At 43.4% G+C, this 27,945-nt stretch overlaps 1 protein-coding gene across 1 annotated transcript; it reads right to left on the bottom strand.

Moving 5' to 3' along the window:
• Positions 1-106: 106 nt before the first annotated feature.
• On the bottom strand, positions 107-24,675 carry lonrf3 (LON peptidase N-terminal domain and ring finger 3). Its single transcript, XM_062963838.1, has 11 exons — positions 24,158-24,675; positions 19,775-19,893; positions 17,512-17,634; positions 14,176-14,331; positions 13,812-14,034; positions 11,558-11,648; positions 10,434-10,548; positions 9,406-9,527; positions 7,004-7,162; positions 3,880-4,192; positions 107-346 (listed from the first exon to the last, which is right to left on the bottom strand). The coding sequence occupies exons 1-11, from the start codon at positions 24,540-24,542 to the stop codon at positions 185-187; spliced, it is 1,968 nt and encodes a 655-aa protein (XP_062819908.1). The 5' UTR covers positions 24,543-24,675; the 3' UTR covers positions 107-184.
• Positions 24,676-27,945: the final 3,270 nt, after the last annotated feature.

Genomic DNA, 27,945 nt, shown 5'->3' with positions numbered 1-27,945 from the left:
CCGCTTCCGTCTCCGAATGGCTTCTCTGTAAACATGACTGTAGTGTCCGTCCACACCGACACGGCTGAACTTGGCTTTGGCAAAACACCGCAAGCAGAAAGGTTTCGGCCTCTTGCATGGCACGTCGTCTCCGCAATGGAGAGATGCTCAAGCCCTTTGACGGCACAAGACGCTTCCGTGGTCGTCACCGCCGAGACCTCGACCGCGACATGAAGGCCAAGACGCGCCGGATGCCGTTGAGCCGCTCCTTCAGGGAGGTCATGGCCAGGAACGGGAGCTGGGCCCGGCTCTCCAAGGGCAGCACCGCCAGGATCCACCAGCACCAGGACGGCCCGTTGGGGTTGGCCTGGAAAACACACACAGAGAAGGACACCTCGCTTTAGATATCAGCCAACGTCAGGATCTGTGGATATGCACGGCCATATCCCAGCTTCATTCCCTCCTGACGTTTCGCCTGCACCTTGTTAGTGTGTTCTGTTCTTAGAGTGAAATGTTAGATCAAGTTATGCTGTTGGGTGTTTGCAACTGTATGTTTCCGGCAGAGCATTCCAGCAGCGCATGGGTTAATCACAAGCCAGCTTGATTGATTGCCCGCAGGTCCAATAGGTCAGGGCTTCCGTTTGAACTGTCTGACCAGAACCTTCACCATGAACTGAGGAACTTCAGGATAAAGTTGCTGTGAATCTTACCGCCTGCACGGCCATATCCCAGCTTCATTCCCTCCTGACGTTTTGCCTGCACCTTGTTAGTGTGTTTTGTTCTTAGAGTGAAATGTTAGATCAAGTTATGCTGTTGGGTGTTTGCAACGGTGTGTTTCCGGCAGAGCATTCCAGCAGCGCATGGGTTAATCACAAGCCAGCTTGATTGATTGCCCGCAGGACCAATAGGTCAGGGCTTCCGTTTGAATTGTCTGACCAGAACTTTCACCCTGAACTGAGGAACTTCAGGATAAAGTTGCTGTGAATCTTACCGCCTGCACGGCCATATCCCAGCTTCATTCCCTCCTGACGTTTCGCCTGCACCTTGTTAGTGTGTTCTGTTCTTAGAGTGAAATGTTAGATCAAGTTATGCTGTTGGGTGTTTGCAACGGTGTGTTTCCGGCAGAGCATTCCAGCAGCGCATGGGTTAATCACAAGCCAGCTTGATTGATTGCCCGCAGGACCAATAGGTCAGGGCTTCCGTTTGAATTGTCTGACCAGAACTTTCACCCTGAACTGAGGAACTTCAGGACAGGGTTGCTGTGAATCTTACCGCCTGCACGGCCATATCCCAGCTTCATTCCCTCCTGACGTTTCGCCTGCACCTTGTTAGTGTGTTCTGTTCTTAGAGTGAAATGTTAGATCAAGTTATGCTGTTGGGTGTTTGCAACGGTGTGTTTCCGGCAAAGCATTCCAGCAGCGCATGGGTTAAGCACAAGCCAGCTTGATTGATTGCCCGCAGGACCAATAGGTCAGGGCTTCCATTTGAACTGTCTGACCAGAACTTTCACCCTGAACTGAGGAATGCAGGAGGTGCCTGCTTGTATTGATAACAGCCTTGGCTAGCAGAGAAGACACGCCATGTGTCCGGAGAGTTATGGCTTTGAGTAATTGTATATAACTTGTAAATAAAGCAATTAGACCTGCTGGGGTCAGCAGTAAAACAACGACTGAGCTGTCGTTTTGTTGGTGCCACTTTTGCTGCTGCATCAAGTGGTCCTTCGGGTGAGCAGACGGAGAGAACTGACTCATCAAAACAGTCAGGGTGGTGGACGATGGATTTATCTCTCTCTCCCCAGCCCCTGACACACCTGTGGCTAATGCATCTTCAGAGGTCTGTTGGAGGTGATGCAAGTAGAGTGTATATATACCTACCTGTGGGATAATGTTCAGGCTGGGAGAAAGAACTCTTGTCTGTTTGAAGCAAGTGTGTATATTGCAATGAGCAAGTTTAAATAGCATTGAGCAGCCCCTCAGTGAGGATATCTGCAAAGAGGTGGCCTGGCCTCTGTTGCCTGGAGGCACCCTCTGTGGAATGATGTCCAGGGTGGGAGGAAGAGCCCTTGTCTGTTTGAAGCAAGCATGAATCTTTCAGTGAGCAAGCTTGAATAGCATTGAGTAGCCATGAAGTTTGCAAGTCAATCAGTGAGGGTGTCTTCATACAGGTGGCCTGGCCTCTGTTGCCTGGAGGCACCCTCTGTGGAATGATGTCCAGGGTGGAAGAACCCTTGGCGACAAAGACCAGGCCACCTCTGTGCAGATACCCTCACTGATTGACTTGCAAACTTCATGGCTATTCAAGCTTGCTCATTACAACATTCACACTTGCTTCAAACAGGAAAGGGTTCCTCCTCCCACCCTGGACATCATTCCACAGAGGGTGCCTCCAGGCCGCAGAGGCCAGGCCACCTCTATGCATATACCCTCACTGATGGACTTGCAAACTTCATGGCTATTCAAGCTTGCTCATTACAACATTCACTCTTGCTTCAAACAGACAAGGGTTCTTCCTCCCACCCTGGACATCATTCCACAGAGGGTGCCTCCAGGCCGCAGAAGCCAGGCCACCTCTATGCAGATACCCTCACTGATGGACTTGCAAACTTCATGGCTATTCAAGCTTGCTCATTACAACATTCACTCTTGCTTCAAACAGACAAGGGTTCTTCCTCCCACCCTGGACATCATTCCACAGAGGGTGCCTCCAGGCCGCAGAGGCCAGGCCATCTCTATGCAGATACCCTTACTGATGGACTTGCAAACTTCATGGCTATTCAAGCTTGCTCATTACAACATTCACTCTTGCTTCAAACAGACAAGGGTTCTTCCTCCCACCCTGGACATCATTCCACAGAGGGTGCCTCCAGGCCGCAGAAGCCAGGCCACCTCTATGCAGATACCCTCACTGATGGACTTGCAAACTTCATGGCTATTCAAGCTTGCTCATTACAACATTCACACTTGCTTCAAACAGACAAGGGTTCTTCCTCCCACCCTGGACATCATTCCACAGAGGGTGCCTCCAGGCCGCAGAGGCCAGGCCACCTCTATGCAGATACCCTTACTGATGGACTTGCAAACTTCATGGCTATTCAAGCTTGCTCATTACAACATTCACTCTTGCTTCAAACAGACAAGGGTTCTTCCTCCCACCCTGGACATCATTCCACAGAGGGTGCCTCCAGGCCGCAGAAGCCAGGCCACCTCTATGCAGATACCCTCACTGATGGACTTGCAAACTTCATGGCTATTCAAGCTTGCTCATTACAACATTCACTCTTGCTTCAAACAGACAAGGGTTCCTCCTCCCACCCTGGACATCATTCCACAGAGGGTGCCTCCAGGCCGTAGAGGCCAGGCCACCTCTATGCATATACCCTCACTGATGGACTTGCAAACTTCATGGCTATTCAAGCTTGCTCATTACAACATTCACTCTTGCTTCAAACAGACAAGGGTTCCTCCTCCCACCCTGGACATCATTCCACAGAGGGTGCCTCCAGGCCGCAGAGGCCAGGCCACCTCTATGCAGATACCCTTACTGATGGACTTGCAAACTTCATGGCTATTCAAGCTTGCTCATTACAACATTCACTCTTGCTTCAAACAGACAAGGGTTCTTCCTCCCACCCTGGACATCATTCCACAGATGAGTATACACACTCCACCTGCTTCACTGCCAATCTCTGAGGATGCCTGCCATAGATGCAGGCGAAATGTCAGGAGAGAATGCCTCTGGAACATAGCCATGCAGCCCGGAAAGAACACATTGATAAAGAATGATTATAAAATGATGTGATTCCCGAAAAGCTTCCTAAGAAGTCTAGAGAGGGTTTCCAAGACTTGCTGGAAATGTAAACGGCCAGGGGACGGTCCCAAAGCGGGCGGAAAGGCCTTGTACCTGTGGGTCGGCCTCCTTAGCGGGCATGGGTCCAAAGTGTCCGAGGATGCGGCCCTTGAGCGCCGGCTTGAGGGACTGGACCCAGGCGTGGGCCTGGACATAGACCGAGTCGTGCAGGACGGTCAGCTGGGCGTGCTCCTCTCCTTGCACCGGCTGGTCCTCGATGTACTCGATGTCGGCCGTGTTGTAGCCGTCGCGCTGGCCGTGCCGCATCACCTTGAACCTCCTCCTGCCGATGCTCTCGACCACCGACCGCCCGTCGGCAAAGAACTCCACGTTTCGGATCTCCAGGAGGCAGCCGAACTCGGCAAACCTTGTGGCCAAAGACAAGGACAGAGGGCTCAGGGTTCGCGCTGCTGCAGAGCTACACGTCACTCGGCGCTCATTTGCAAACATGCACTGCTTCCGCTCATTGGCCAGGTTGTAGTTACACTCCCGTTGCACTCTCAAAAGCTCTTCCAACAAACCGTCCAGGTTTAGATAGACTCCTTTCTAATCTGCTATGGCTGATACCACCTACTACTATAGGAATGCAACCTAGCTACTACTATAGCCCTGCAACCCAAGTACAAATATATTCATGCAACCTAACTACTACTATAGACATGAAACATAACTACTACTACAGGTATATAACCTAACTACTATTGTAGGCATGCAACCTAATAACTACTATAGGTATGCAACTGAACTACTACTATAGGCATGTAATCTAACTACTTCTGTAAGCATGGAACATTAACTACTACTATAAGCATGCAACTGAACTACTACTATAGACATGCAATCTAATAACTACTATAGGCATGCATCCAAACTACTACTATAGGCATATAACCTAAGTATAAATATATTCATGCAACTTAACTACTACTATAGACATGAAACTTAACTACTACTACAGGCATGCAGCCTAACTACTATTGTAGGCATGCAACCTTACTGTTACTATAGGCATATAACCTACCTTCTGTAGGCATGCAACCTTACTACGACTACAGGTATGCAACCTACTTCTATAGGCATGCAGCCTTATTACTACTATAGGCATGCAACTGAACTACTACTATATACATGTAACATAACTACTTCTATAAGCATGTAACTTTAACTACTACTATAGGCATGCAACCTAACTACTACTAAGGCATGCAACCTAACTACTATTATAGGCATGCAACCTTACTACGACTATAGGTATGCAATCTACTTCTATAGGCATGCAGCCTTACTACTACTATAGGCATGCACCTGAACTACTACTATAGACATGTAACCTAACTACTACTATAGGCATGCAACCAAACTACTACTATAGGCATGTATTGTTTTTGAAAAAGAAGTAGTTAGGTTGCATGCCTATAGTGGTAGTTTGGTTGCATGCCTATAGTAGTAGTTAAAGTTACATGCATATAGAAGTAGTTAGGTTACATGTCTATAGTAGTGGTTTAGTTGCATGCCTATAGTAGTTATTAGTTTGCATGTGTATAGTAGTAGTAAGGTTGCATGCCTATAGAAGTAGGTTGCACACCTATAGTAACAGTAAGGTTGCATGCCTACTATTATAGGCTACTATTATGTAACTACTATTATAGGCATGTAACCTAACTACTACTATAGGCATGCAAACCTTACTGTTACTATAGGCATGCAACCTTACTACTACTATAGACATGCAATCTAATAAATACTACAGGCATGCAACTGAACTACTACTATAGACATGTAACCTAACTATTTCTATAAGCTTTAACTTTAACTTTAACTACTACTATAGGCATGCAACATAACAATTTCTACAGGAATGTAACCTAACTACCACTATAGGCATGCAACCTAACTACTATTATAGGCATGCAACCTTACTGTTACTATAGGCATATAACCTACTTCTGTAGGCATGCAACCTTACTACGACTATAGACATGCAATCTAATAACTACTATAGGCATGCAACTGAACTACTACTATAGGCATGTAACCTAACTACAGTAGAGTCTCACTTATCCAAGCTAAACGAGCTGGCAGAAGCTTGGATACGCGAATATGTTGGATAATAAGGAGGGATTAAGGGAAAGCCTATTACACATCAAATTAGGTTATACAAATTAAGTACCAAAACATCATGTTATACAACAAATTTGACAGAAAAAGTAGTTCAATATGCAGTCACGCTATGTTGTAATTATTGTATTTACGAATTTAGCACCAAAATATCACGATGTATTGAAAACATTGACTACAAAAATGCGTTGGATAATCCAGAACGTTGGATAAGCAAGTGTTGGATAAGTGAGACTCTACTGTACTTCTATAGACTTGCAACCTTACTAAGTCTATAAGCATGTAACCTAACTACTACTATAGGCATGCAACACAACTACTGGTATTTCCATAGGAATGTAACCTAACTACTTCTATAAGCATGTAACCTTACTCAGTCTATAAGCATGTAACCTAACTACCACTATAGCCATGCAACCTAACTCCTTCTTTTTCAAAAATAATACGCCACCAAATATGACATGCAGCCTTCGTGACCAATAACAGGAATATGCAAGAGCTGTGCCTAATTCAAATTGAATTTCATGCGACTGACGTCTTTCTGTCCGTCCCAGAGGTGCTCCCAGATCCCTTTGCACCCTGACGTTCCAGACCAACATGGCAATGGGTTTAGATGCTGGGACTCATATTGCACCAAATTGCTATGTGTGTGTGTGTGTAAAGAAATCCTTGCAAAATTGCTTGCAAAAGATCTCTGCAAAAGGGGAGCTGAGCTTTTTGCAGAGGCAAGCCACGCCTCAAACAATGTATCGGTTTGCTGGCAGGTGGCTTGGTTTGTCAGTTGGTAATCTGAACTTGCGGAGAGAGCACAGAAATGGAGAAGCTCTCTAGCTACGGGCAAGTAGCAGTTTGAATATGCTATGCTGTAAATAGAATGCTGATGTTATTGATCTTATGCAACTACATGGACATTGTACGATTGCAGAACTGTTTTATATTTCAACTCAACAAGCAAGAGTGAAGTTCTTTTGTTCTTTCAATTCCTCTGCCTGGTGTGAGTCTTTTGCACATGGTGTTAACTGGACGCTGCTGGATTCCGTTATACTCGTTAATAACTCACCCCTTGAGAGGGTCCCCGGAGCACATGCCGAACTGCCTGGTCCCGGTCTCCATGCACCTCCGGATCATGAGGCGGTAGCAGGGCTCAAAGATGTGCAGCGGGCAGGGCACGGTGGGGTAGGCCATGGTGCAGACAAAGATGGGCACGCTCTTGTGCAAGCTGGAGGACGGAGACGGGGTTAATGGTGCCAACAAAAGAGACCGAGGTGCAAAGAAATGGGCAAAGACTTAAACGGAGTCTGGGAATTCTGGTCCAGAAGAGGCTAAACTTTGATGCAAAGCAAGGCTACAGGAAGGGCACGGGGCAAACTATTGGTCGGAGGGAATGGAAAGGGACAGAAATGGAGTGGAAGCATATGGAGAGGAGGAGGAGTAGATAATAGCCCGGGGCTGTGGCGCAGACGGGAGAGCAAGCCAGTGCAATTAACTGCAATGGATCACTCACCAGGAGGTCATAAGTTCGAGGCCCACTCGGAGCCTATGTTTTTGTTTGTCTTTGTCCTATGTTAAAAAGGCATTGAATGTTTGCCTAATACCCTGTTTCCCCGAAAATAAGACCTAGTAGAAGTTTTGCTGAATTGCTAAATATAAGGCCTCCCCTGAAAGTAAGACCTAGCAAAGTTTTTGTATGGAAGCAGGCCAAGCGCCTGTCAAACAGAACACCAGAGCATGCAGGATTGGTACATGTACATACCATAGAGTGTTGTACATGGAAATAATGGTAGTAAGAAGAAATTCTTGATAGGATTCACAGTTTGTCTGGTTATGCTGGTTTGTGATGACAACTATTGTACAGTATACAATAAATGTTCATTTTCTGTTCAACAATAAATGTGAATTCTTCTTCATGGAAAAATAAGACATCCCCTGAAAATAAGACCTAGCATATATTTGGGAGCAAAAAATAATATAAGACACTGTCTTATTTTCGGGGAAACACGGTATGTGTAATGTGATCCGCCCTGAGTCCCCTTCGGGGTGAGAAAGAAGGGCGGGATATAAATGCTGTAAATAAATAAATAAGTAAATAATAAGAGATTACTACTGGTCCCCTGGCTGAGAACTATATCGTATTTGGACCTTCCTAGTCCACGCCAGCCCAACGGTCATCGTTTGACCGCATAACCAACCCACACTGTGAATTCTACTTGGCTGTTGTAAATTAATGTGGATGTTTGTGTGGATTTGATGTTTTTATATAATTTTGTTTGACTACATGTAGGTTTAATGGCCCATTTTATTTTATTTTATCCTAACTGATTTTATTTTTAACTGATTTATATGTTAACTGAGTTAATCTTCCTTCTTGTTTACAAGTTCCACTCCGTGCACTTTGCCCAGCTCATTTGATGTTTTTATTGCTGTGTTTTTCATGTGTTTTATAATGATCGTGATTTTTAATGCCTTTTAAATGTACTTGTGTGTTTTTGTAAAACCGTATACTGTATGCTGGTTTTATATCTGTAAGCCACCCCGAGTCCCTCTGGGGAGATGGAGGCAGGGTACAAAAATAAAATTATTATTATTATTATTATTGACACAACGACGTTGTATGACACAGCAAACAAGATAGGTATGCTGGATTTCGTTTCACAAAATCACAAGTCGAACACTTCCCAAGTGTCTAGGACTGTGTGATATATTATTATTATTATTATTATTATTATTATTATTATTATTATTATTATTATTATTTTATTATGACACAGCAAACAAGATAGATATGCTGGATTTCGTTTCACAAAATCACAAGTGGAACACTTCCCAAGTGTCTAGGACTGTGTGATGTATTTTCGGATGATGCTGCAGATCCCAGTCGGGTGGCCTTTTGCAGCTGGCAGATCGTAATTTTGTCAATGCCTATTGTTTCCAAATGCCGGCTGAGATCTTTTGGCACGGCACCCAGTGTGCCCATCACCACCGGGACCACCTGCACTGGTTTCTGCCAGAGTCTTTGAAGTATTATTATTATTATTATTATTATTATTATTATTATTATTATTATTATTATTACTGTATTGTTTTGGTTAAGGTAACTGTTTTGTATAACTGCTGATTTTACTGTGTTTGTATTGCAATGTGTTTTAACTGATTTATTGTTTCGTATTTCGGGCTTCTGACCCGTGTAGTTGCCCCAAGTCCCTGCCAGGTAGAAAAATAAAGTTACTTACTTAAAGTTAATTAATTTACTAATGTTATGCTTTAATTTGATGTTAGATTTTAATGTTATTTTCATATGTGGGATTTTATGTCAGTATTTGTTTGTTTACGGAGGCATTGAATGGTTGCCATTGTATGTTGGAACCCACCCTGAGTCCCCTTGGGGAGATAGATAGGGCGGAATACAAATAAAGTTGTTTTTGTTGTTGTTGTTGTTGTTGTTGTTGTTGTATAAAAACGTACTTGGAGAACTCTGCAATCTCCTCTTCATAGACTTTCCTCCGTTCCTTGAGCTCCTCCGGAAGGTACTTTGCAATGAGTTCCTCGATCAGCACCGTCTTGCAATGTTTCCGCGTTGCCAGGTACTGTGGAAGACAAACGGACTCTTCTCAATATAATAATAATAATAATAATAATAATAATAATAATAATAATAATAATAATAATAACAACAACTTTATTCTTATACCCCGTCTCCATCTCCCCAGAGGGACTCGGGGCGGTTTACGTAAGAAAAACAGTCCATAAATTTAAAACACAATATAATAACACTAGCTGTGCCCGGCCACGCGTTGCTGTGGCAAAGTGGTGGTGGTATTGGTTAAAAATTGTTGTGTAATTTTTATTTGACTTTATTTGCAATTTTTTTTATTAATTTTATTATAAGTTATATTTTTATTTATTATATTTTATTATTTTCTTGTATTATTTTTAGTTATTTTCTGTTATTATAGTATTTTATTGTATTAATTTTTAGTGTTTTTATTATTTTTTATTGGGTTGCTAGGAGACCAAGTTGGAGGAGCTTAGCCTTCTAACTGGCAGCAAATGGATAAAAGCAATTATTTCTCTCTCTCTAATTAGGAATTTATTTTTGTTTTCTTTTTGTTGTATCAACCTAGAACCGTGGATGATGGGTTGTGTTGTCAAATTTCGAGGTTAGGGGGCCTGTAGTTTTGTTGTTTTGTGGGTCGCCATGATGCCATCCCTCTTTTATATATATAGATAACATGACAGTTATTAAAACCAAGACACCAATTGCTATGTAGAGAGGGTGATTAGTGCAAAACTCTGAGTACAGTCCATGAGTAAAATAGAGACGGGCAGGGGAGGACAAGGAACTACGAAAAATGACGGGCGGATTGTGCCGTAGTCATTGACCCAACGAGAGCTCTCCATGGTGAAAGATCAGGAGCAAGGGGAGGTGGTTTTCCCAACCGCGGATACAGAAACCTGCAAACCCTCGATATCCGCGATTCACGGAGTCCTACCTCGGCGAGGTCCTCGTTGCAGAGGGGACACTTGGGGTTGTGGTCCAGGCACCTTTCGAGGCATTTCAGGCAGAAAGTGTGTCCGCAGGGGGTGGTGACCGGTTCGTAGAAGAGCCTGGAGTCCGGAAGGAAACCAAATACACAATCAACACATTATACACAATCAACACTTTATGGTTTGTATCAATTCACAGATACATTCAGACACATGTATTCTTCAAAGCAGGCATGGGCAATACAGACCTCAAATCATGGGAGCTGTTTGAAAAAATGAGGAACAAAAGTGATGTGTAAACCATGCATTGTTCGGGTTGGTGGCAGCCTGCATTTTTGGGAGTCCATGCTTAGAGTCAGCATCATTTTGACATGTGCTGAGATGTGCAACAATGGCCTCTTAAGACAGAGCTGCGTGATTGTGAACGACTAACCTGGTGACCTCGCCTCCAAATAACCAAAGCTGCTCTTAACCTAGTTTGACTGTAGTTGACCTACATCCCGGAGTGAGTAAGCGACTGGCCGACCCAAACGCCAACAAAGAATATCTTCCTTAATCCCTCCTTATTATCCAACATAATCGCTTATCCAACGTTCTGCCGGCCCGTTTATGTTGGATAAGTGAGACTCTACTGTAATCCATATTATCTGAACTGGATGATATGAGTGTACACTGCCATATAATCCAGTTCAAAGCGGATAATTCAGATTTTATACGACAGTGTAGATGGGGCCTTAAAGAGCATGAATGGTCCTTAAGCATTCAAATGAATTCCACCTTAATTGAGACTTAGACCTCTTCTAACTGCCATATATTATTATTATTATTATTATTATTATTATTATTATTATTATTATTATTATATTTAAATCCCGCTTTATTTCTCACTAAGGAGTCTCAAAGCAGATTACATGAGGCTGGATCTACACTGCCTTTGCACTTTATTTCAGCAGACTAAAAGCCTTTTTCTGCAACCATCACCGAAGAGCAAAGTCCGTGCAGAATAGCAAGGGTTGCTTCTGAGAAGCAAATGGTCTCCGTTGCATCTTGGGAAACAAACTACCCCGGACGGGCGCATTAACCACCATTAACAGATCAATGCCACCCATGAAAAGAAAAGAGCGCATACCTCATGCAGAGCGAGCACTCCAGGTCCGATGGATCCAGGAATTCAACCCGAACGCCGTTCCCAGGATCGGATCCCTTTTCAAGAGTGGCATCTAAGTGGGCACAAAATGTCGAGCATAATATGTTGGATCAATCGGAGAAAATGTGGAACAAGAGGTTAAAATTTACGTTGTATTATAATCGGAAAAAAATTGGAGTTTTTCAGGCTGTCTGGCCATGTTCCAGCAGCATTCTCTCCTGCCGTTTTACCTGCAAGCATCTTGATAGCTTTGTTCAGAGGTCTGTTGGAAATGAGGCAAGTGGAGTGTATATATCCCTGTGGAATAATGTCCAGGGTGGGAGAAGGAACCCTGGTCTGTTTGAAGTGAGTGTGAATGTTTTAATTAGTAAGCTGTGAGTAGCCATGAAGCTGCAAAGTCAATCAGTGAGGCCTGGCCTTTGTTGCCTGGAGGCACCCTCTGTTTAGGAGGTGTTCACTGGCACTTGATTGTTTGCTGTCTGGAGTCCTCTTGTTTCTTTCTTTTTTTTTGAAATAATTTTTATTTAAAAGAAAAGTTTTTAGCTACATTAAAAGTGGGAGAATATTTTTGATTTAAAGTAATGTATGAAAAGAGAGAGAGAAAAATCAAAAGAAAAAAAAATAAGGGGAGATTTGTACTTCCATTCTTCTTCTTTGCAATATTCCATATCACATTCAATCCTCTTTTATCCTTCATTATCTACCTTTCTTCACCCCAATTCTTGATCCTTTTCTACTGGGTCTTCCTTTCTTATATATCTATATCAATTTATTTATTTCTACTTCATTTAATTTTTCATGTATTCTTTAAAACGACTCCGGTCTGTACTTCTAACGTAACTTCCTGTGACCTTTTCCAGTAAAAATGTTAATCTATCCATATCCGTGATATCCATTATTTTAGAAATAACAACAAAACAACAACAAAAACTGGTTATCAATATTAAAAAAAATAATCACCAGAATCAAGGCAGTAAGTGTTAAATTTGGAACTTTGTAAGTATTTTGCAATGTTTTTTTGTAGTTGATGTTCAATGGATAGGTAGTTACTTATATTTTATGTATGTAACTATTAGTTTCTTTGATATATATTTCACAGTGTAAATGACATGTATCTCTAAAGAGAACAAGTGTTAAGTTTGGAACCAGGTTAGTATTTGGCAATGGATGATGTTCTATGGATATATTTTCTTACTTATGTTAGTGTACGTAACTATTTTCAGACCACCAGAGGAAGGCCTGATGCGAGGCCGAAACCGGTCGTGGCGGACTTATTCTTCTCGGCATTAGAATACACAACGCCGACTGCATTTCATTGTATATCGGACAATCCATTTGACGTTGTTTGTTATGACTGTGAATTTAAACAGTATAACTAATTTGCCAGACATATTGTTTACTGAACTGGTTTATTTTCAATTGTGTATAGAGTAGGTCATTTGTGTTGAGTTGACTCAGGAACCCATTTAGATTGTACCACTTTAACTACCACGGCTCCGTGCCATTTATTTATTTATTTATTTATTTATTTGTAGTATTTATATTCCGCCCTTCTTTCTCACCCCAAAGGGGACTCAGGGCGGATCACATCTATATATATAAAAGAGTGATGGCATCACGGCGACCCACAAAACAACAAAACTACAGGCCCCCCAACCTCAAAATTTGACAACACAACCCATCATCCACGCCTCTAGGTTGATACAACAAAAAGAAAAGAAAAACAAAGTCCTAATTAGAGAGAGAGGAATAATTGCTTTTATCCAATTGCTGCCAGTTAGAAGGCTAAGCTCCTCCAACTTGGTCTCCTAGCAACCCAATAAAAATAATAAAAAACACTAAAAAATTAATACAATAAAATACTATAATAACAGAAAATAACTAAAAATAATACAAGAAAATAATAAAATATAATAAATAAAAATATAACTTACAATAACATAAATTAAAAAATGCAAATAACGTCAAATAAAAATTACACAACAATTTTTAACCAATACCACCACCACTTTGCCACAGCAACGCGTGGCCGGGCACAGCTAGTTACACATATAAAGCAAACATTCAATGCCTTTAACATAGAACAAAGACAGAGACAAACGCAGGCTCCGAGCTGGCCTCGAACTCATGACCTCTTGGTCAGAGTGATTTGTTGCAGCTGGCTGCTCACCAGCCTGCACCACAGCCCGGGCCATCCTGGGATCTAGGTTCTAAAATGAGGGAAAATTCAGCTTACCCCTTTTGAGTATTTTGCTCGGTGGGCCTGTATCTGGCCCGTCTTCAGAACAATGCCTCCGTTTTAGGAGCCTGCATTTCTCGGAGATGGGAAGGTGCGATTCCTCCGCTGAAGCGCCACTGCCGTTCTCATCCAAGCTTCTTCTCTGGGTGGATTTCCACAGGTTTTCCGTTATTTTCTGTTCTTCCTGGACAGAGATGTTCTCATCTTGATCCACCTTTCCCTGTGCAAAAAATAAAGAGGAAAAAGAGTGACTTGCCTGACCTCCAACGTGAGATGTTTTCTTGGAAAGAGCATATACGATACCAAAAAAAGGCAAACTCTCCAATGCTTCTTCCACGCACACAACGAGACAGAACCGTACCTTGAGTAAATATTGTAGGCTGTGGAGGAAGCCGCTGGATCCCAATGGATTTGAAAGATCCCCTTTCCATCGAGGGTGGTGAGACAGCAGTTGCAGGATGTCAGGCAAGTTCTCTTGAGCGTTGGCCGGGATCCGTGAAAATAAATTAAGGAGAAGCTGCAAGAGGAAACAAAACATAAAGCTTTGAGCACACGGAGCTTGCCTTCATAGAGACAGTAGAGCAGGCATGGGCAAACTTGGGCCCTCCGGGTGTTTTGGACTTCAACTCCCACAATTCCTAACAGCCGGTAGGCTGTTAGGAATTGTGGGAGTTGAAGTCCAAAACACCCGGAGGGCCCAAGTTTGCCCATGCCTGCAGTAAAGGAACAATACAATCTGTCATGTGTAGCTTAAACTATTCTGGGAACCCCTGTAGTCTTCAGCCTTCCCTGCTAAAGGGTGCAGGTGGCTCCCCATAGCAGTGGACCATGTTACAGCCCACAATAAGTAAAATAATAACAAAAACAATAATAATATGATCTGAAGAGAAACCAAGGTCATTTTTTGACATTCTTTTTTTTTAAAAAAAATAAATTTTTATTGAAATTTCAAATAAAGTTTACAGCGAAAGTGTGAAAACAAAGAGGTTTTTAGGGGGAAAGGCGAGGGATGTGAATAGAAACACAGAGAAAAGAGTAAAGGGGAGGAACAACCGACACAAAAAAAAAACCCCAAACTAAAAAAATCACCCAATAAAATAAGATGAAAGACGGACAAAAAGAAACACACACACACACAAAACAATAACTATCTCTATATATATATATATATATATATATATATATATATATATACATATATATACATACACACACACACAGTAGAGTCTCACTTATCCAACACTCGCTTATCCAACGTTCTGGATTATCCAACGCATTTTTGTAGTCAATGTTTTCAATATATCACGATATTTTGGTGCTAAATTCGTAAATATAGTAATTACAACATAACCTTACTGCGTATTGAACTACTTTTTCTATCAAATTACTTGTATAACATGATGTTTTGGTGCTTAATTTGTAAAATCATAACCTAATGTGATGTTTAATAGACTTTTCCTTAATCTCTCCTTATTATCCAACATATTCGCTTATCCAACGTTCTGCCGGCTCATTTACGTTGGATAAGTGAGATTCTACTGTGTGTGTGTGTGTGTGTGTGTGTGTGTGTGTGTGTGTGTGTATATATATATATATATATATATATATATATCAAACCAAAAATACAAATAAAATAAATAGTAAAAATTGATTTCCATCTCTTACACAGATACTTTACATCTTCTTGCATTTGATCTATTACCACTGGATATTCATTTAAATTAACATCGTCACTTGCTTTTCTCTTAGTTTTTTTTATCAAGTCCCAATTTGTATGCCTTTTTGGTATGCCATTATTATTTTTTAGTAAATACGTCAATTTGTCCATATTCATAATTTCCAACACCTTATTTAACCAGCAGCTTAGCTCAGGGGTTTCTTTATTTTTCCAATATTTGGCATATATCATTTTTTGACGTTCTGAACACATGGGAAGAGCCAGATATATTGGGCGCAAAGTGGTTGGAGCATTAGCAGCCTTGCATGCTTCTCGCTGTCTCCATGCACCTTTCTCCATGGCACATATGACTAAATGCCATGCTCCATCTCCTTTGAAAGAGGACAGTTAAAAGCTGTTGATTCTTTGTTCTCAGACCGCATGGGATTTCTCTCTTTGCGTTCCATTACAAGAGAGGAAATCCTATTTTACTCCTCATTGTATTATTATTATTATTGACACAACAACAGCAAACAAGATCTATATGCTGGGTTTTGTATCACAAAATCACAAGTCGAACACTTCCCAAGCGTTTAGGACTATTATATTATTATATTATTGACACAAAGACATAGTATGACAAAGCAAACGAGATATATATGCTGGATTTCGTATTACAAAATCACAAGTCGAACACTTCCCAAGTGTTTAGGACTGTGTGCTTTATTATATTGTATGACACAGCAAACAAGATAGATATGCTGGATTTTGTATCACAAAATTATACGATTATATTATTATTATTATTATTATTATTATTATATATTACTATTATTACGTTGTTGTTGTTGGGGTTGTTGTATGTCTTTCGGGCTGTGTGGCCATGTTCCAGAAGTATTCTCTCCTGACGTTTCGCCCACATCTATGGCAGGCATCCATAGATGTGGGCGAAACGTCAGGAGAGAATACTTCTGGAACATGGCCACACAGCCCGAAAGACATACAACAACCCTGTGATCCCGGCCATGAAACCTTCGACAACACGTTGTTGTTGTTGTTGTTGTTGCTGTTGTTGTTTATATCCTGCTTTATCTCTCCCACAGGAGACTCATTGGGATGTATATCTTCAATCTGGCTACATTGGGATTAATATCTTCTACCTGGATTTGATCTATTACCTAAACATGTTTTGAGCCTGTGTGATGACTTCTGCAAGTTAAGTTCTTCTCGAAAGCTCACCATTTCGGTTGGTGTTGTTTTGTTTTGGTCTCTGATATATTTTACTAATTCTATCAATGGGAGTAAATGCGGATGCTGGAAATCCAAGTGTATGAGGCATGATCTCATGGCTTCCTGGTCGGTCTTGGGCTTAAATTAAGTGGTGTTTCTCAGAGAAAACAACGTTGCTAAACGGTTCTGGTTCTTGTCTAAGCTCTCAAGTTCATGATTCAAGTTTCCTGTGTTCGAAAACTCCTAAAAGAGTTTTGCCTTGGAAAAAGTTCCTTCTTTCATGCTTTTGACTTCCTTGATTTCATGTACCTTGTCATTTTAGTAAGCTTTCAAGGCTTACTAAGTCAACAATTGAAACTTTACGGCTCTCTGCTCATTCTGCCAATTTTCTTTGTTGTTCTTTGAGCCAAACCTTGATTGTATAACCAGTTGCAAAACCGCTCTGGTGATGGCCATGGGAAGGAGGGTGGCCCCTTGATGGCATCATTGTTGCCGGCCAATGAGGACAGGCTTCCATTCAGCTTTTTCCTCACCTGAGTCATGTTGACATCTTGCAGGGCTTGTTTGTAAACACAGCCCCAAGGCAAGCGGGTGGGGTGCGTTTTGGAGAGCAGCAAGGAATGCATTGCACTGCCATGGATCCATGCTTTTCGGAGATATAGGTTTACAAGGTCTGGTGCATTACCAAGCTACAACTCCTACGATCCCGTGAAACTGGTGGCCCATTGCATTCCTTCTACCCGTTGTTTTCTCCTTCAACATTACGCTCAGAGGCGAGAATATGTCCCTTCGAAAAGATATGAGACTCACCCTTTCGGCCTCCGATTTGGCCGTCCAATTCCCACTCTCCAAGGCAAGGAAGAATAAGAATTCCTGCAAAGCGTCCTCAGTTTCCCCAAGGTTGGCCACGGCCTGTCCCTTTCGCAAGTGACTCTGGAAGGAGAAAAAGAGAGGCATTTTCCTACCAATTCCTGGCACGTGTGCCATATTTACGGTGAGCAAAATGGCCCCATTTACACTGCCATATGATGCACTTTGAAACTGTATTACATGACCAGTGTAGACCAGACCTGGGTGTTTTGGACTCCAACTCCCACCATTCCTAACAGCCTCAGGCCCCTTCCTTATCCCCCTCAGCTGCTTAAGGTTAGCCGGTATTGTACCATCTGATATCTGTCCAGAAGTAGCAGCCAGCAATGAAAGACCAAGGCATTGACATCTCTGGCCCATCCTCTGTTCCAGTATCAGCCATAAAGCCTATGCCTTAAATCAAGAAATAGCTTCCTAAGATCTACAGAGATGCTCTCAGGAACACCTCAGCAAGCAAGAGTCCAAAAGTGGCAGGCTAAAACCCAGAATCTCAATCAGTGGCTGAGACTGAATGAGAGACTCCACGCTGAGCACATAGAAGACGGGGCAACTTGGAAGGCGCTGAACAGACTGTGCTTTGGCACCACGAGGTGCAGAGTCTCTGGCAAGTTGGAATAACAGTTTCATATATGCTGACGATCATGCTATCACCACCCAATAGCTTCCTAAGATCTACAGAGATACTTTCAGGAACACCTCAGCAAGCAAGAGTCCAAAAGTGGCAGGCTAAAACCTGGAACCTCAATGAGTAGCTGAGGCTGGATGAGAGACACACAGAAGACGGGGCAACTTGGAAGGTGCTGAACAGACTGCGCTTTGGCACCATGAGGTGCAGAGTCTCTGGCAAGTTGGAATAACAGTTTCATCTATGCTGACGATCATGCCCTCATCACCCAATAGCTTCCCAAGATCTATAGAGATACTCTCAGGAACACCTCAGCAAGCAAGAGTCCAAAAGTGGCAGGCTAAAACCTGGAACCTCAATGAGTAGCTGAGGCTGGATGAGAGACACACAGAAGACGGGGCAACTTGGAAGGTGCTGAACAGACTGCGCTTTGGCACCATGAGGTGCAGAGTCTCTGGCAAGTTGGAATAACAGTTTCATCTATGCTGACGATCATGCCCTCATCACCCAATAGCTTCCCAAGATCTATAGAGATACTCTCAGGAACACCTCAGCAAGCAAGAGTCCAAAAGTGGCAGGCTAAAACCTGGAACCTCAATGAGTAGCTGAGGCTGGATGAGAGACACACAGAAGACGGGGCAACTTGGAAGGTGCTGAACAGACTGCGCTTTGGCACCATGAGGTGCAGAGTCTCTGGCAAGTTGGAATAACAGTTTCATCTATGCTGACGATCATGCCCTCATCACCCAATAGCTTCCCAAGATCTATAGAGATACTCTCAGGAACACCTCAGCAAGCAAGAGTCCAAAAGTGGCAGGCTAAAACCTGGAACCTCAATGAGTAGCTGAGGCTGGATGAGAGACACACAGAAGACGGGGCAACTTGGAAGGTGCTGAACAGACTGCGCTTTGGCACCATGAGGTGCAGAGTCTCTGGCAAGTTGGAATAACAGTTTCATCTATGCTGACGATCATGCCCTCATCACCCAATAGCTTCCCAAGATCTATAGAGATACTCTCAGGAACACCTCAGCAAGCAAGAGTCCAAAAGTGGCAGGCTAAAACCTGGAACCTCAATGAGTAGCTGAGGCTGGATGAGAGACACACAGAAGACGGGGCAACTTGGAAGGTGCTGAACAGACTGTGCTTTGGCACCATGAGGTGCAGAGTCTCTGGCAAGTTGGAATAACAGTTTCATCTATGCTGACGATCATGCCCTCATCACCCAATAGCTTCCCAAGATCTATAGAGATACTCTCAGGAACACCTCAGCAAGCAAGAGTCCAAAAGTGGCAGGCTAAAACCTGGAACCTCAATGAGTAGCTGATGCTAGATGAGAGACTCGCCCGAGTATACAGAAGACAGGGCGACTTGGAAGGCGCTGAACAGACTGTGCTTTGGCACCACGAGGTGCCGAGTCTCTGGAAAGTTGGAATAACAGTTTCATCTACGCTGACGATCATGCCATCACCACCCAATAGCTTCCCAAGATCTACAGAGATACTCCAAATGGCCAGCTTCTGCTCAAAGGACATTTAGCATCATGCTCATAAGATGGGAAGATGGAGCTGGGACTCACCTTTGCCCAGGACGGCTGGAGCCTGCAGCCCGTTTCTGCATCACGCAAGGCTTCTTTGCAATATTTCAAAGCGGAGTCAATCTGGGACCGGTTGCTGTATAGCAAATAATCGTCGGGAGCTGCAATGGAAACACTGACTCAGTGCAAATTCATTACGGCAAGGCACCCTCCCTGCTAAAGGATGCACCATGTCTCAGACTCAGAGTGTTTCCTCCTCCGTTACTTAATTTTCAAATCAGCCAGGACTCTCTCGCTGACACCATGCGCGTTATTAGGACACTTTGTCTTATTCAACGGCTCCAACGGTTGCATAAACATGTAGCATCACACACTTTCTGGCATTTCAAAGGAAAATCTTGACATTTAGAGTTGTCCTTACACAAACATAACTCAGGATAATGCTCTGCACGGAACGGCAATTGCTAACTCACATTGGAACAGCACTGCCAAGAATAAAGCGCATGGCACGTTACATGTGGGATTGCATTGAGTATGATGGCATGCAGATCTCAGACCCATTTTGTTATGAGAATTGCATGGTATTCTTAGGTCATAATAATAATAATAATAATAATAATAATAATAATAATAATAATAATAATATGCAGACTGTGCAAGGAAGCTGACGGAACCATTGATCATATCCTCAGCTGCTGTAAGAAAATTGCACAGACAGACTACAAACAGAGGCACAACTCTGTGGCCCAAATGATTCATTGGAACTTATGCCTCAAGTACCACCTCCCAGCAGTAAAGAACTGGTGGGATCACAAATCTGCAAAAGTATTGGAAAATGAGCACGCAAAGATACTGTGGGACTTCCGAATCCAGACTGACAAAGTTCTGGAACACAACACACCAGACATCACAGTTGTGGAAAAGAAAAAGGTTTGGATCATTGATGTTGCCATCCCAGGTGACAGTCGCATTGACGAAAAACAACAGGAAAAACTCAGCCGCTCTCAGGACCTCAAGATTGAACTTCAAAGACTCTGTCAGAAACCAGTGCAGGTGGTCCCGGTGGTGATGGGCACACTGGGTGCCATGCCAAAAGATCTCAGCCGGCATTTGGAAACAATAGTCATTGACAAAATCACAATCTGCCAACTGCAAAAGGCCACCCTGCTGGGATCTGCACGCATCATCTGAAAATACATCACACAGTCGTAGACACTTGGGAAGTGTTCGACTTGTGGTTTTGTGATACGAAATCCAGCATGTCTATCTTGTTTGCTGTGTCATACAACGTTGTTGTGTCAATAATAATAATAATAATAATTTTCTTTTTATATCCCGCCCCATCTCCCGGAAGGGACTCGGGGTGGATCACATGGGGCCAAGCCCAACAACGTTCAATAAAATACAACAGTATAAAATAAAAGGTAAAGGTTTTCCCCTGATGTTAAGTCCAGTCGTGTCCGACTCTGGGGTCAGTGCTCATCTCCATTTCTAAGCCAAAGAGCTGGCGTTGTCCGTAGACTCCTCCAAGGTCATGTGGCCACTGGCATGACTGCATGGAGCGCCGTTACCTTCCCACCAGAGCGGTACCTATTGATCTACTCACATTGGCATGTTTTTGAACTGCTAGGTTGGCAGGAGCTGGAGCAACAACGGGCGCTCATTCCGCTCCCGGGATTTGAACCTAAGACCTTTCGGTCTGCAAGTTCAGCAGCTCAGCGCTTTAACGCACTGTATTTTATTGTGTATTCAATAAAATGCAACAGTATAAGATACACAATATAAAATACAAAACAATCACAGTAAACCAATAACACAGGAAATCATTCCCTTCAATAGGGCTCACTGTTATCCAAAGTTATGTGCATCCATGTAAAGGTATCCCATGCGCCAAACCACTGGCATGAGCAATAATATGTGCCAGTAACTCCAGGCCACGAACAGGCCCGACCCATTTCTCCTTTGCTTTTTCCCTTCCTGATGTTATACAAGCCTCGCTCCATAGGAAGGGGGCAGGGAATGTAGGCTGGCCGGCCGGGCGGGCGGGCGAGTGAGCCACCGGCTTACGCAACACGCTGCTCTCCTGACCTACTTTCCCTTTGGCCTCCGTCAAGGAGACTTTGGTGAAAGTTCAAGAGAGAGGCACCTGCGTCACAGGTGCAGAAGAGCCAAACCAGCCCTTTGTTTCCTTCCCTTCCTCTTCACACCGGGGAGAAATAACACAACGTGATGCTACGATGGAGATGCTCGTTCTTGTTGCCTCGGTCCCGAATGGCATCCTTGCCCGGAAGCGGGATACATAGAGCGGCATGTCCAGAAAAGAGGCATCATTCCTGTTTTTGGGGCACCCCACACCAAACGCACGCCAAAAGGTCGACCCAAGAACTGTATCTCTTGGTCAGCACCATGCTGCTGCACTTAAGACTATGCCAAGTTCATAGCAAATACAAAGATTGTGCACATGATCGTGCTTTGCTTTTGTTTGATACTGAACGTATAAGGAGAATCAAACAGCAGTTTGATTCTATGTACAGTAGAGTCTCACTTATCCAACATAAACGGGCCGGCAGAACATTGGATAAGCGAATATCTCGGATAATAAGGAGGGATTAAGGAAAAGCCTATTAAACATCAAATTAGGTTATGATTTTACAAATTAAGCACCAAAACATCATGTTTTACAACAAATTTGACAGAAAAAATAGTTCAATTCGCAGTAATAATGACTGTATTTACAAATTTAGCACCAAAATATCACAATGTATTGTAAACATTGACTACAAAAACATTGACTACTAAAAGGCAGACTGCGTTGGATAATCCAGAACGTTGGATAAGCGAATGTTGGATAAGTGAGACTCTACTGTATTTATATATGCCCCCAGTGGCACAGTGGGTTAAACCTCTAGGCTGCAGAACTTGCTGATCGAAAGATTGCCGGTTCAAATCCAGGGAGTGGGGTGAGCTCCGTCTGTTAGCCCCAGCTTCTGCCAATGTAGCAGTTTGAAAACACGCAAATGTGAGTAGATCAATAGGTACAGCTCCGGTGGGAAGGTAACAGCACTCCTTGCAGTCATGCCAATAGCCACATGACCTTGGAAGTGTCTACGGACATGCCAATGTAAGTAGATAAATAGGTACCACTCTGGTGGGAAGATAACTGTGCTCCATGCAGTCATACCTATAGCCACATGACCTTGGAGGTGTCTATGGACAACGCCGGCTCTTCGGCTTAGAAATGGATGAGCACCCACCCCCAGAGGCGGACACGACTGGACTTAACGTCAGGGGAAAATCTAATGTGCTTCTAATTTTGGTGAGTTAATTTAGCCAAAAAAGTGAGTATTAGATTGGAGTAAATAAGGTAAGTAGGAACACAATCCTGTAAATTAGGTACATCAAAGAAGGGCTCCTGGAACATCTCCCTCCTCTGGCTTAGGCTCGGCACTAAGATAACCATATTATGTGAATCTAATGCATTTTGGTTCCCAAAAAGTAAGCATTAGATTGGAGTAAATACAGCATGTAGTAGCCCAATCCTATAGATGAGGTCCCTCAAGGAGGAGCTCCTGGAGCGCCTTCCCCTTTGGCTTTGGTTCAGCACTAAGAGGACCTTATTATTACATGAATTTAATGCATACCATCATTTAGGGAAGATCTATTAGCCCTCTAAAAGGGTGAGCATTGGATTGGAGCAATGTGCTAACACAATCCCATTGATGAGGTCCCTCAAAGAGGAGCTCCTGGAGCTGCTTCCCCTTTGGCTTTGGCTCAGGATCAAGATGACCATATGATTACATGAACCTAATACGTCTCCTCATTTTGGAGAGGACATTGAGCCCAAAACAGATGAGCATTAGATTGGAGCAATGTCCTAACACAATCCCATAGATGAGGTCCCTCAAGGAGGAGCTCCTGGAGCAGCTTCCCCTTTGGCTTTGGCTCAGGACCAAGATTACCATATGATTACATGAATTTAATGTTCACCCTCATTTTGAGAAGATCATTTAGCCCAAAACAGGTGCCCATTGGGTTGGAGCAACGTAGCAACACAATTCCATAGATGAGGTCCCTCAAAGAGGTTCTCCTGGAGCAGCTTCCCCTTTGGCTTTGGCTCAGGACCAAGATTACCATATGATTACATGAATTTAATGTTCACCCTCATTTTGAGAAGATCATTTAGCCCAAAACAGGTGCCCATTGGGTTGGAGCAACGTAGCAACACAATTCCATAGATGAGGTCCCTCAAAGAGGTTCTCCTGGAGCAGCTTCCCCTTTGGCTTTGGTTGGGTAAATATTGGGTTGGAGAAATGTCCTAACACAATGCCACAGATGAGGTCCCTCAAGGAGGATCTCCAGGAGCATCTTCCTCCACGGAGACCCAAGAGCAGGACAGGAGGAGGAGGAGGAGGAGGGGAGTCTTACCTGGGCGGGGGTCTTGCTGGGCCTGCTCTTCCTCCTCCTCCTTGTGTCCACCGGGGAGGCCCCACTTGGCCAGGAGGCTGCTGAGGACCACGTTGACGCGGAGCGGGCGGGCGTGTGCGGGGCGTGGGCGCGTGGGGCAGACCCCGCAGCCCCCTGGCCCTTCTGGTCCTGGTCCTGGTCCTGGGAGGAGGAGGCAGGCCTTGCAGAAGCTGTGTCCGCAGGGCAGCGAGACGGGCTGGCGGAGGGCGGCGCGGCACTTTGGGCAGGGGAAGGGGCAGCCGCGCTCCGGGCCCCCCCGGGGGTCCAGCCACCCCCACCACCCGGAGGAAGGGCCGGCCATGGCCTCGGGGGGCCCCGCTCCACGCACCGCCGGGAGGAGAAGCATCGCCCCGGAGCCGGGACCGAGCAGGAGGAGGAGGACGACGAAGAGGAGGAGGAAGAGTTACATCAAGACAGACAGGACTGAGAGAGAGAGAGAGAGAGAGAAAGAGCGAAGCCACCCAAGCAAGTGCCGGCCACCACGTGACCCACGCACCCGCCCCAGTCCCAGCCCCCCCCCCCCTTTGCCCGCCTGTTACAAAACCACGTTTTATAAGCAAGAGACAAACGAGTCGGGGTTTCTGGGGCGGACAGGCACTGGGGGGATGGGGGTGGTGGTCCAGAACAGACCCCAAAGAGGAGAGAAAGGGGCCACCAGAGCCAAGCAGGGGGTCCACCACCAAAGGGAGCCCACCACCAATAATAATGTGGTATTATTATTATTATTATTAATATTATTATTACAGTAGAGTCTCACTTATCCAACACTCGCTTATCCAACATTCTGGATTATCCAACGCATTTTTGTAGTCAATGTTTTCAATACATCGTGATATTTTGGTGCTAAATTCGTAAATACAGTAATTACTACATAGCATTACTGCGTATTGAACTACTTTTTCTGTCCAATTTGTTGTATAACAAGATGTTTTGGTGCTTAATTTGTAAAATCATAACCTAATTTGATGTTTAATAGGCTTTTCTTTAATCTCTCCTTATTATCCAACATATCCGCTTATCCAACGTTCTGCCGGCCCGTTTATGTTGGATAAGTGAGACTCTACTGTATCAAGTACATCCCGCTGTCTCTTAGAAGAGGTCCCGGGGCCAAAGGGAGCCCACCGCCAAGCCCAGGGCTATTGTCATTGCAATACTTCAGTTCTAGTATATACAGTAGAGTCTCGCTTATCCAAGCCTCACTTATCCAAGCCTCTGGATAATCCAAGCCATTTTTGTAGTCAATATTTTCAATATATCATGATATTTTGGTGCTAAATTCGTAAATACAGTAATTACAACATAACATTACTGCGTATTGAACTATTTTTTCTGTCCAATTTGTTGTATAACATGATGTTTTGGTGCTTAATTTGTAAAATCCTAACCTAGTTTGATGTTTAATAGGCTTTTCCTTAATCCCTCCTCATTATCCAAGATATTCGCTTATCCAAGCTTCTGCCGGCCCGTTTAGCTTGGATAAGTGAGACTCTACTGTAATAATAATAATGTATGGCCCACTTTCTCTCTCTTAGAAGAGGCTCAAAAGCAGAGCATCCCAGTGCCAAAGGAAGCCCAAAGCCAAGCATTGGTTTGTTGCAATTGAAATACTTGAGGTCTATTATTATTATTATTAATAATTAATTGTTTTTCTCTCTTTGAAGAGACCCAAAAGGGGCTGGAAAAGGTCCGGCAAAGTCAAGCAGAGGGTCCTGGTGTCAAAGGAAGCCCACAACCAAGCCCAGGGCCATTGTTATTACAATACTTCAGGTCTGTTAGTAGTAGTAGTAGTAGTAGTAGTAGTAGTAGTAATAATAAAGGCCACCCTACTGGGATCTGCACACATCATCCAAAAATACATCACACAGTCCTAAACACTTGGGAAGTGTTCGACTTGGGATTTTGTGATACGAAATCCAGCTTATCTATCTTGTTTGCTGTGTCATAATAAAATAATAATAATAATGTATAGCCCATTTTCTCTCTCTTAGAAGAGGCTCAAAGCAGAGGGTCCCGGTGTCAAAAGGAGCGTTTGTTGCAACTGAAATACTTGAAGTATATTATTATAATCAATCAATCAATTGCTTTTTTCTCTGGAAAGGGGCTGGAAAAGGTCTGGTAAAGTCAAGCAGAGGGTCCTGGTGTCAAAGGGACCCCACAACCAATAATAATTTGATATTATCATTTAAAGCCTGCTGTCTCTCTCTTAGAAGAGGCTCGAAGGAGAGGGTCCCAGTGTCAAAGGAAACCCACAGCCAAGCCCAAGGCTATTATAATTGCAATACTTGATGATGGTGGTGGTGGTGGTGGTATTAATATCCCACTTTCTGTCTCAAAGCAGAGGGTCCCAGTGTCAAAGGGAGCCTGCACCCAAGCCTATTATAATTACAATGCTTGAGATATAATAATGATAATAATAATAATAATAATAAACAAAGTATGGATGTCGCAATCCTAGGGGGCAGCAGGATTGAGGAGAAACATCTGGAAAAGCAGTCATGATATGAGGATTTAAAGATCAAACTGCAAAGACTCTGGCACAAGCCAGGCAAGGGGGTCCCAGTGGTGATGGGCACACTGGGTGAAGTGCCTAAAGGTCTTGGCCTGCACTTGAACACAATCCCCACCTGCCAGCTGCAGAAGGCCACCTGACTGGGATCTCACACATTATTCACCAATACATCACACAGTCCTAGACACTTGGGAAGCGTCCGACGTGAGATCCAGTACAACAGCCAGCAGAGTGTCTGCTGTGGACTCATCTTGTTGTGTTTCAAATAATAATAATAATTTATAGCTTGGTTTCTCTCTTTTAGAAGAGACTCAAAGCAGAGGGTCCTGGTGTCAAAGGAAGCCCAAAGCCAAGCACTCGTTACTTGCAATTGAAATACTTGGAGTCTATTATTATTGTTAATTATTATTATTATTATTATTAATTTGTTGTTTGGCACTGCTGCCTTTGGGAGTTGTGCAACGGGCAGAGGTTGAGCCGCTCGGTGGCAATGACACCCTTGCAAGGGAGGAAAAGGGCGTAGGTTATGCAAAATATAAACACAACAGGATAAAAATAAGAGACCCAACGTCGTCTGGATTCCCTGCAAAAGCAAAAACTTTTTCCCAAAAGTTTGGGAAAAGAGCGCGACTTTCCCCAGCATCTCGTGAGCCCTCGTCCTTACTTTGAAACGAATCGTTCTACTCCGGAAACTTCATTTTTTGAGCCACAAACTCGGTTTGTATTAATTGAGAGCCAATGAGATAATAGATATGCATTGAAAAACTATCACAAAACGTGCTGCAGGATGATGTCCCTCCCACAAAAACGAACTTTTTGGCACTTTAATAAACTTTTCCCCATGTTTTTATGAAAGAACCAATTAGGAAATGGCCTTTATAACCCAGGAACAGAAGTCATAGTGTTACATAGTGTAATAATAATAATAATAATAATAATAATAATAATAATAATAATAATAATAATAATAATAATAATAATATTGCTTGGGCAGAGCTGCTCCTTTTTGCCTGTCCCAAATCAAGAGAAAGGTCTCCAAAGTTGCTATTGGGATGATTTCTCCTTCAATAAACTTATAATTTTGCATAGTATTTTCAGAGTTCCTTCTTTGGTTCTGAAACCAAACTTTTCCATCTCTTTCCTTCTCGGTCGGTCACGAATGGAGACGAATCATCTGGAAAGGGCTTCTTGAAACGTTGGGGTGAATCATATGAAAAAAAGGAGCTTGTCGAGAAGGATA

This window comes from Anolis carolinensis, unplaced genomic scaffold (genome assembly GCF_035594765.1).
Source record: "Anolis carolinensis isolate JA03-04 unplaced genomic scaffold, rAnoCar3.1.pri scaffold_12, whole genome shotgun sequence".
Taxonomy (NCBI): Eukaryota; Metazoa; Chordata; class Lepidosauria; order Squamata; family Dactyloidae; genus Anolis; species Anolis carolinensis.
This window is presented reverse-complemented; position numbering and strand designations above follow the sequence as displayed.